The 11,420-nt window shown below is 41.4% G+C and overlaps 1 protein-coding gene across 1 annotated transcript; it reads left to right on the forward strand.

Moving 5' to 3' along the window:
- Positions 1-348: 348 nt before the first annotated feature.
- Positions 349-10,146, forward strand: LOC131221763 (receptor-like serine/threonine-protein kinase SD1-8). The gene is made up of 7 exons (XM_058217073.1): positions 349-1,860; positions 2,054-2,167; positions 2,247-2,458; positions 8,440-8,650; positions 9,104-9,341; positions 9,459-9,609; positions 9,724-10,146. The coding sequence occupies exons 1-7, from the start codon at positions 525-527 to the stop codon at positions 9,967-9,969; spliced, it is 2,508 nt and encodes an 835-aa protein (XP_058073056.1). The 5' UTR covers positions 349-524; the 3' UTR covers positions 9,970-10,146.
- Positions 10,147-11,420: the final 1,274 nt, after the last annotated feature.

Consider the following 11,420-nt stretch of genomic DNA (forward strand, 5'->3'; position numbering starts at 1 on the left):
CTTATGAAGGGTCTGGATGGCATATAAACATCATGGCCGACTACAGGAACTTTTCAACGGTGGGCATTTCTGAACCCACTCTTTCGTTTGGTGTGACCCACTTGAGTATTTTGTATCAGGTGTAACGACTCGGTTCGTGTATCCTGTAATTCCTCTTCACTCACCAGTGACGACTTCTGTTTTAAGTATCAGATGAGTCTGAGATAACTCGCTAGAGTCGACTCACATTTTGTTGCGTCCGATCCGGTTAAAGAGGACGAGTAAAACCTCTGACTCAGGTGAATTGTGCCCATTCAGCCCCAACTCGCGTCTGGGTTGGACGAGTTAATTCTAGCCGAGTGTTTTGATCATGTTCCAGACTGGCTATAGAAGTGGTCATAATCTTTCAGTATTCACCACTGAACATTTGGCTGTATATGGTTGGGTAATCAGGCCCATTGGAGTTTTCTTCCTTAACTCATCGGCCATAGGCGCCAGTCAATCACCTTCCATTGCTGGCGAATTGCAAGCTTGTTACTCATTTGATGATGGAAAGAAAATCCGGCAAACTGTTTATTCTTCTCAGTTTCTTCATATTCTACTGCCTCTGCATTCGATTTTCCTACGCGATGGATACCATCACTCAAGACCAACCCCTCCCTGACGGGAAGACCGTGATTTCTGCTGGTGAGGTTTTCGAGATGGGCTTCTTCAGCCCCGGCAAGTCGAAGAATCGTTACGTGGGAATATGGTACAAGAGAGTCACGAAACAAAGGGTTGTATGGGTTGCCAATAGGAAAAATCCAGTCTCGCATTCATCTGCTGTCCTTACAATCAAAAACAACAATGGGAATCTGATGATCTTGGATGAGCTTGGAGGCAACTTCATGGTGACATCTGCTTCTGCTACCAATCAAACAAGTGCTCGGCTCTTGGAATCTGGAAACCTCATCCTGATAGAAGGGAATTCGACGAATGATGAAGGCCGGGTCATATGGCAAAGCTTCGATTATCCTACTGACACATATCTCCCTGGCATGAAACTGGGAGTGAATAGAAAGAGTGGGCGAAAATGGTTCCTTGCTTCATGGACAAGTGAAGATGACCCTGCTCCCGGGAACTTCACTTATGGAATGGATTCCGATGGATTGGCTCAGTTTTCTATATGGAGAGAACGACAAAAAAACTGGACTAGTGGCACTTGGAACGGGGAGATTTTCAGCCTTATTCCTGTAATGAGAACAAATTATTTATTAAATTACAGCTACGTATCGAATGAGGATGGGACATATTTTATTTATTCACTGTATTATAAAACTATAATTTCAATAATGGTGATGGACGTGTCTGGGCAAATCAAGCTATTGATATGGGAGGAGAAGAGCCAATCTTGGAATACGTATTGGTCTCAACCAAGAGCGGCATGTGAGTTTTATGCTCCTTGTGGGGCTTATGGTATCTGCGAAGGGACGGTGCTCTCTTTCTGCAGGTGCTTGCACGGGTTTGAGCCTTACTCTCGAGGAGATTGGGATGCAGGTGATAAATCAAAGGGGTGCGTGAGGCGAATAGAACTGAAGTGTGGGAATCAAGATGGGTTCTTGCCGTTGAGTGGCATGATGTTTTCTGGTAACCCTCGAGTTCTAAAGAATTCAAGTCTCAGCCTAGAATACTGCGAAGTTGAGTGCAGGAGAAACTGCTCTTGTATTGCTTATGCTTCTGCTCATGACAACAGAACCGGATGTGCCTTTTGGGATGGAGAGTTGATGAATCTTTGTAAGATCGCCAGCAACATCTCCGCCAACGTCCCTGATCTTTATGTTCGTCTTGATGCTTCAGAGCTCGATCAACCTACTGACTCTCGACAACAAGTCACTAGAAATAGTAAATTTTAATGATTTATCTTCATTTTATTTTCCCCAATCGTGGTTATCTTTTTTAATTGTGTATTGTTTGTTTCTTATGTTGGTAGAAGTAGGAAACTGCAAGTCTATCTCTATGTGTGTTATGCATGTGCTGTGAGCCGCAAAGACTTTCAAATGTGCATTCTGTTTTCTACTAATCAATACAAGTTCAGACACAGGAAAGAAGAAGAGGCAGCAAGTAATCATTGCAGTAACAATCACTATTCCCATCCTCTTATTGGGCTCAGTTACGTGTTATTTCTGTAGGCGAAATCACACGCCTAAAGGTAAAAATTCTCTTAACCACGAACTGGGCAATGGACATTTTGATTCATGAAGTGAAGTGAGCCTTTTGCTGACAACCAGGGAATCAGGAAAGAAGCCAAGAAGTATTGTTGCATGAGTCACGAAATAATGGGTTAGATGACAGGGAATCAATCAATGCAAACATGCTCAGCGAGGGCAGGAGGAAGGGTCTGGAGTTGCCCTTATTCAGTTTTGCAACTGTAGTAGCTGCTACAGATAACTTCTCTCCAACAAATAAGCTTGGGCAGGGTGGTTTCGGCCCTGTTTATAAGGTAACCATTAATTTCATTGATAACTAGTCTAATTTATATAATAAGAAATGAACTTGTTTCTCTACATATGGATTTGAAAAAAAAAAGGATTTTAATTATCAAGAAAATGCAACACATGATTTATGTTAGGCTCTTTTTCTTTTTCTTTTTTCTCTTTTTTTTTTTTTCATTCAGTCTCCAAGGGAACTCACAACTGCAACTGGCACATGGTTATGTTACCATGCAGAAACTCCTATTGCTGAATAAATAAAAGAAACCCCAACGAACCCAATTGGGAACTACTACAGGCTGGGATCATGACCATGTGTTGGCGAATCTCAAGGAACTGAACTCAGTGTGGAAATTGAATAGTCCGGATGGCTGACTATAAACTTGAAAATCATCTAAAGAGAGCGAGAAAGAGATTGAATTTTAATGAAACCATATTTCACAAATACCATTTAAAATAGTATTCGTTTTTCCTATTAAGTTTTTAACTCATACTCACTATGAAAATAATTCCAAGAAAGAAGCAAAATCCTAATCAAGCTCTTGAACGACAACTGTCGTTTGAAAGGATGAACAATGCACTCGACAGAAAATAATTCACCCTAGCTGATTCCCTCTCCAAAAGGTAGTGTAGAGGTTGTTGTCAGACTGATGTCTTAAATCTAACACCACGCTACTCGACCGGTCGAGCGGCTGGCTCGACTGGTCAAGGGTTCACTCGACCGGTCAAGGCCCTCTCAACTCAAAGTCCGGCGAGCTACCTTTTTTGGTGTCCGGGATGCTCGACTAGTCGAGGGTCAGGCTTGACTGGTCGAGCGGGTCCTTCAACCAGTCGAAGCCTTGGCACGACTAGTCAAGAGTTATGCAGTTGATGCGCGGACTGCATAAATTTGAGGCGGTTTCGGACTATTCCAAGAAGGTGCGTAAGTGGAGTTGGCTAAACTATAAATAGGGGTCCCTAGGGATATTCTAAGGTATTCTAAAGTTTACTAAAGGGGTTCTAGGGTTATCAAAGGGTGTAGCAAGGGTGAGATTCGAGATTGTTCGAATCAGGTAAGTCTTCTCTCTTGTAATTTCTATTTCATGGTGAATTTCTGTCGCTTTATGCCGTGGTTTTTTCCCGTAAGGGTTTTCCACGTTAAATCTTTATGTTCTCTTGTGATTGCTTGGTGCCATTGGATTGTTATGTTAGATCTAAATCTGTGTGATTCCGCACCACGAATCCCCAACAAGTGGTATCAGAGCAACCGTTGGGGGCACAAATCTAAATATGAAGGATTAGTAATAATGGGAAGCGCCAAGTTTGATATTGAGAAGTACTTAGGTAAAAATAATTTTGAGTTATGGAAGGTTAAGAAGATTAGCCTATTAACCAAACAAGGTGAGATTAAGGCTCTTGAGGAGCGAAAATCTACCATGAAAGATGATGAATGGAAAAACCTTGATAGTAATGCTTTAGCCTCTATCCGTTTATGTCTCACAGATGAGATTCTCTATAATGTTTTGAGGGAGATAACTGCGGATAGTTTGTGGGCGAAGTTAGAGAACATCTATGTTAAGAAATCCTCTGAAAATCGCCTACACTTAAAGCTACAGCGTTATACCCTCAAAATGGTAGAGGGTGGAGATCTAGAAGCCCACACCAGCAACTTTAATAAATTAATGTGCAAATTGCTAGATATGGAGGAAGTGATCAAAGATGAGGAACAGGAATATATATTGTTGAATTCTCTTCCTGTATCATATGAGTCATTCAGGGACATGATGTGTACCGTAAATAAAATCCTAAGTGTCGACACCATTATCTCAGCCCTTCAAGGGAAGGCTATGAGAAAGTTAAACGGTGACATAGGGGCATCTTCCGATGCACTAATTACGAGGGGTAGATATTTACAAGATCTGCAAGACCTATATCCAAATCCAAGGGCAAGGGCAAGGGTAAGGGAAAATTAAAGTGTTGGAACTGTGGATTGTCTGGGCACATGAAGAAGGATTGCAGAAATCCTAAAGCAAATAAAGAAAATTTAGTGGCTTCTTCTAAGGAGGCCAATGTGGTCACATCTGATGAAGAAACAAGTGGTGGTGATGTTTTGTTTGTTTCCATGATTGGTCACTTACACGACAATCATAAAGATGAGTGGATACTTGATGCAGGAGCATCTTATCACATGACTCCTCATCGGAGTTAGTTTACTAGTTACAAGAAATATGATGGTGGACAGGTTTTTATGGGCAATGACAATGCCTGTAATGTTGTGGCTATTGGTACGGTAAGTATCAAGATGTTTGATGGGATGAAGCGTACCTTGACTGATGTCAGGCACGCTCCTGATATGAAGAAAAGTCTGATTTCTCTTGGTGCACTCGAGGCTATAGGGTGCAAGTTCATCAGTATTAATGGTGTCCTTAAAGTTTTAAAAGTGGCACTCGTGGTTATGAGGGCGCAAAGATACGGAAACCTTCACAGGTTGATCGGGAACATTTTAGCAAGTGGAATGAAAGCAGCTATTACAGACTCCATGTCTCTATGTATGTGACATGCTCATTTGGGCCACATGAGCGAGTAAGGCATGAAGGTACTTTCTGATCGATGTTTGATTCTAGTTTTTTAAAATTCTAATTTAGATATATGCGAGCATTGTATATATGGTAAACAATTTAGATTGTCTTTTAAATCTGAAAAATATGCATGTAAGGGAGTGCTTGATTATATGCACTCTGATGTATGGGGGCCATCGCCAGAAGTTTCCATTGGGAGGTCGTCATGGTTTGTTTTATTCATTGATGACTACTCAAGGAAAGTTTGGGTTTACTTTATAAAACGTAAATCTGAAGTTTTTACCATATTCAAACAATGGAAGGTAATGATGGAAAAACAGTCAGGGTGAAAAATAAGGGTTTTAAGGACTGATAATGGTGGAGAATTTACTTCCACTGAGTTTAATGATTATTGCAAGGATGAAGGAATCATTAGGCACAACACAGTGCACCACACGCCCGAGCAAAACGGTGTGGCTGAGCGAATGAATTGGACTCTCTTGGAGAGGGCCAAATGCATATTAAGTAATGCTGCGTTGGGCAAGGACTTATGGAAAGAGGCCGTTAACATGCCTTATTATTTGGTGAACCGGTTTCCTTTAACGACAATTAAATGTAAAATCCCAGAGGAAGGATGGAGTGGTCAGAAAATCAACTACTCAGATTTACGTATATTTGGTTTGAGTCTTACACTCATGTATCGTCAGTTGAGAGAGATAAGTTAAACCATAGAGCCAAAAAGTATATCTTTTTTATCTATGACATTGGTGTGAAAGGATACAGGCTATTCGACAAGGTCACACGCAAGGTCATCACTAGCTGTGACGTCAGATTCCATGAAAGCTCTCTATTCCGTAAGAATGATCAAGAGGAGCAAGAGGAACCAGAAAGGTTGATCGTGGACATTCAGATTGACACAGATGATACTTAGGCAGAGACAAATGCGAAGACAAAGGTACAGGATTAGGTGGAGCAGCCACCTGTGAGAAGGAACCCAACGCATGATCGCATGTTACTGCCAAGATACAGAGACAGCTCTAATATTACATATGCCCTCATTATAGATGAGGGGGACCCGTCAACTATTCAGGAGACTCTTAATGAGCCTGATGTAAAAAATTAGAAGGCGACTATGGATGATGAGATGGACTCGTTGTACAAAAATCACACATGGGAGCTGATGGAGCTTCCAGTGAGTCGAAAAGCGATCGGATGTAAGTGGTTATTCAAAAGGAAACAGGATAGATACAAAGTAAGGTTGGTAGCAAAGGGTTATGCTCAGAGAGAAGGAATCGACTTCATAGAGATATTCGTGTCGGTGATTAAGCAGGTGTCTTTCAGATTCATGTTAGCGTTGGTTACCCAATACGATCTTGAGCTTGAACAGATGAATGTCAAGACTGCATTCCTACACGGGGAGTTTTACATGAAGCAACCAGAGGGTTACAAAGTTAAAGGGGCAGAGAAAAAATTTTGCAGGTTAATGAGGTCGTTGTACGGCATGAAACAATTACCTAGGCAGTGGTAAAATTCGATTCTTTCATGTTGAGTCAGAAATTTACTCGGAGTGAGTACGATCACTTTGTCTATTATAAGACACTGAGTAATGGAAAATTTATCATTCTAGTACTATATGTTAATGATACGTTGATCGCTTGTCATGATATGTTTGAAATCAACATACTGAAGACTCAGTTATCAGGGACATTTAAAATGAAAGATCTGGGGGCTGCAAAGAGGGTTCTCTGCATAGATATTTATAGAGGCAGGAAGAGGAGCAGGCTTTGGTTATCACAGGAAGAATACCTTGAAAAGGTTTGATCAAATATGGGATGGACCAAGCAAAGCCGGTGAGCGTTCCCCACACAGCTCACTTCAAGCTTTCCTCATAACAATGTCCTAAAATAAATGACGAAAAGCAGGTTATGTCTCATGTGCCTTATTCGAATGCGGTTGACAATTTAATATATGTCATAGTCTGTATGACACCAGATATTTTACAGGCAGTCGATGTTGTGAGCAGATACATGTCAAACCCTTGCAAGCAACATTGGGAAGTGATGAAGTGGCTATTTCGATACATTCGAGGTAGAAAAGACTACGTCATAATTTTTGAGAAGACAGGAACAAAATTAGTAGGGTATGTGGATTCTAATTACGCAGGCAGTATAGTTTCCACGAAGTCTACTTCAGGATACTCATTTGTACTAGGTGGAGCAATCAATTGGATGTCGAAGCTTCAGTCTGTGGTGGCTCTTTCCACGACCGAAACAGAATATATGGCAGTGACAGAAGCATTTAAAGAAGGTGTTTAGTTCAGAGGCATGATAAATTAGTTAGGACTTCAGCAGGAGGTCGTGCCAGCTAACTGTGATAGCAAAAGCGCTATCAATTTGGTTAAAAATTCTTCACTCACATACTAAACACATTGATGTTCATCACCACTTTATCCGACAGGTGCTTGAGGAATAAAGCGTAACACTAAAGAAGATTCACACTAGCATGCATGCTTACCAAAGTCATTCGTACAGAGAAGTTAAAGTTTTGTGCAACTTCTATTGGCTTGGCGATGGCATAAAAGAAGGACGAAGTATGCACAAAAAGCGTTGATTGAAGCTATGATGCGATGCAGAGATAAGAGAAGAGGTCAAGAAGCTACACAGTTAAAAATTGAAGACATGGTGGAGATTGTTGTTAGACTGATGTCTTAAAACTGACACCGCGGTGCTCGACCAGTCGAGCGGCTGACTCGACTGGTCGAGGGTCCACTCGATCGATCGAAGCCCTCTTGATCAAAGTCCAGCGAGCTACCTTTTTTGGTGTCCGGGATGCTCGACCAATCGAGGGTCAGGCTCGACCGGTCGAGCGGGTCCTTCGACCAGTCGAAGACCTAGCATGACTAGTCGAGGGTTACGCAGTCAGTGTGCAGACTGCGTAAATTTGAGGCGGTTTCCAGACTATTCCAAGGAGGTGCGTAAGTGGAGTTGCTTAAACTATAAATAGGGGTTTCTAGAGCTATTCTAAGGTATTCTAAAGCTTACTAAAGGGGTTCTAGGGTTATCAAATGGTGTAGCAAGGGTGAGATTCGAGATTGTTCGAATCGGGTAAGTCCTCTCTCTTGTAATTTCTATTTCATAGTGGATTTCTGTCGCTTTGTACCGTGGTTTTTTCCTGCAAGGGTTTTCCATGTTAAATCTTTGTGTTCTCTTGTGATTGCTTAATGTCATTGGATTACTATCCTAGATCTGGATCTGTGTGATTCCGCATCACAAATCCCCAACAGAGGTAACAAACCTTCTCTCTTACCATCAATAACGTAATTAGTTCTCAAATTTTCATGCCTGTCTCAACATATGATGTCTGTCACTAAAGACACGCTTCAAAAAGATTATATTGATTGCGAAACACCAATGTACATATTAAGATGACTACGTACGGCCAATGACAATCTCCAGGCTAAGCTGCACGAGGGACCAGAAATTGCAGTGAAAAGGCTTTCGAGAAGTTCTGGACAAGGTCTAGAAGAGTTCAAAATTGAGATTATACTTATTGCCAAACTACAACATATGAATCTTGTTAGGATCTTGGGATGCTGCATCGAAGGAGAAGAAAAGATACTACTCTACGAATACATGCCCAACAAAAGTTTGGATTCCTTCCTCTTTGGTCGGTTACTCTTAACACTTGCAGCTTAACACAAAAAGCATCATTTCTCAAGTTGCGGTCTCTCATCCACTGTACATGAGCCATACATGGACTCTTCTCAAACCATCCAAACCTAAGCCCCATTCCGGATGGATCATGACTAAAAATTCATACTGATCAGATGATCTTAATCATCAGATTCTGGTCAAGAAATTCACACTGACCAGGAACCAATTTCTTTTAACCGAAATCTATTAGTATGACTTTTGGGACATGCTGCATCCACAACTCACACTACTGGCTTAACAAGCTTCTCTGCCACGTGTATAGTGGATGAGATAACGCTACTTAAAAAATGGACTATTTTGAAGTCTTGTCCTTCAATACATTCATATCATTTATGTTGGTGGGATATTCACTACAGTGCACTAAAATATCTTCCTGTTTATATATTTGAATCTAAAAATGATGCAGATCCAACCAAAGGAAAGCTATTAGATTGGGGAAAACGTGTCCACATCATCAATGGAATTGCTCAAGGGCTTCTCTATCTTCACAAGTACTCCAGATTGAGAGTTATTCACAGAGATCTTAAAGCCAGTAACATTCTCTTGGATGGTGAGATGAACCCCAAGATATCAGACTTTGGAATGGCGAGAATTTTCAGGCGGAATGAATCAGAGGCAAATACGAATAGGGTTGTTGGGACTTAGTAAGTAAAATTCATTCACAAGTACCAATCTACACCTGACCACATATTCATCTGTACACCCATAAACATCAGCTTGTCTAACTTCAGTTAAAATTTTGTTGAATGGTGGAATGCCAGTGGTTATATGTCTCCTGAGTATGCAATGGAGGGCCTTTTCTCAGAGAAATCTGATGTTTATAGCTTTGGAGTCTTACTACTAGAGATTGTAAGTGGCAAGAAGATCTCCAGCTTTTATCATTCCGATAGGTCTCTAAACCTTCTGGGATATGTGAGTAACCAGAACAAATCTACCATCTTGGTTTCATGTTTCCAAACACCTTGTTTATGTTTCCTTTTGGAATTTGACAATGAATTACAGCAATGGAAAATGTAATTGTTTCAGGCATGGGAATTGTGGAAGGATGGTAGGGACTTGGAGCTGAAGGACCCAACGTTAGATGATCCAATATCTACCAGCTGCGACATTTTTAGATTCATCCAAATGGGACTCTTATGTGTGCAGGAAAGTGCAACGGATAGACCCACCATGTCGGATGTTGTTTCTATGCTTAGTAACGAAATGTCAATGTTGGCTATTCCAAAACGACCCGCATTCTTTCTAGGAAGAAGGGAGCACGTTGAAAATTAATCTAAAAGCAGGACAGAGAATTGCTCGGTTAATGATGTAACTATTTCTTCTATGGAAGCTAGATAGAGATTGCCACTTCAGAACAGAATGTCCATCTTTCTGCAATCAACGGAACTTTTAGTTGGTTGAAGTTCAAATAATTCTTACCATTTTCTCTGTCAAATCAAATCATTATGTTATGTCCACCCATATGATACCATGCGCAGTATTGGTAAGATTGTGGGATTTATTCTCTTGGCTACCATAAGCTATTGTCCCTTTGAATTCTAGAGTTCAATGTGAGTCATTGAGAATTTTGTATTCATTGTTCTAATTAAATTCATAAACAGACATGGATGGGAACAATCATCCCTTTAGAGCAAGTTTCTTGTGGTAGCCCAAATAACAGGAGAGTTCACAGAATGGACGATTCCGATTGCTGAAATACTCAGCATGTGGGCCCCACTGGGCGGTGACAGACACTTCACCTCGTGTCATGACAGAGGAAGAAGTCCTAGTTTATCATATGGTATCAGACACATTCTGGCTCCTGGTACACCGCTTCGACCTCAATCTCGACACTCCTAACTGTTCTTGCTCCATTGCCAACCGAAGAAACCCAGCAATGTTAAGAAGAAAGAAGATGCTAGTGTATGAGTTCCTTATTGTACTCTTAGACGGACAAAAATGAGGATGATCCAAAACTCAAGGGGACCACAGCACAGGTAACAGTTTGGATGGGGATGATCACCATTTAAGCCTTCTTGATGTTGTTTGGGGCCATCAATTTTTGTGTATGTCATGTTCCCATCCAAAACACAAGTGGCCCACGTGATAAGAAACAGTGAGAATCGAACATCCACTGTTGAAACATTCATGGGCATAAAAGTTTTAGATCAGGCTAATATTTTTGTGTTTTCAGTTGATCGCAGTAGGAATATTTACCTTCCAAACGGTATGGATGGCATATAAACATCACGGGCCTGATGGAGGTTTCAACAGCCGTCATGCGGCCCATGGTGATCAGAACCAGTCATCCGTTGAATCCTGCCTTACACTGCCCAGGTGCGAAAATATTAGTAGTTGGGTGATCCCTTCTAGGGGTGCACATTTAACCGTTAGAACCATGTAACCGGACCGGAACCGTTGGATCGGTCCGGTTTGGTCCGGTTCCAGGGTGCTAACGGTCCTGTTTCGGTTCCCAAATTTTCTAAACCGTCGATTATGGATCGGTTCCGATTTAGGGTCCTGTAGAACTGAACCGAACCATTGATCTGAGCCGTTAACCGAACTATATATCCGAACCGTAGAACCGATCCGTGACAGGAACTATGGATTCGAACCGTCAATCCGATGTATTTAAAATAATTAAAAAAAAAAAAACCCCCTAATGCCTAAGTCGTTTAACGCCCTGCCCTCTCTCTCACCGCACTCCCTATCCTCTGCCCTCTCTCTCTCTCTCTCTCTCTCTC

The sequence above is a fragment of the Magnolia sinica genome, chromosome 12 (assembly GCF_029962835.1).
Source record: "Magnolia sinica isolate HGM2019 chromosome 12, MsV1, whole genome shotgun sequence".
Classification (NCBI taxonomy): domain Eukaryota; kingdom Viridiplantae; phylum Streptophyta; class Magnoliopsida; order Magnoliales; family Magnoliaceae; genus Magnolia; species Magnolia sinica.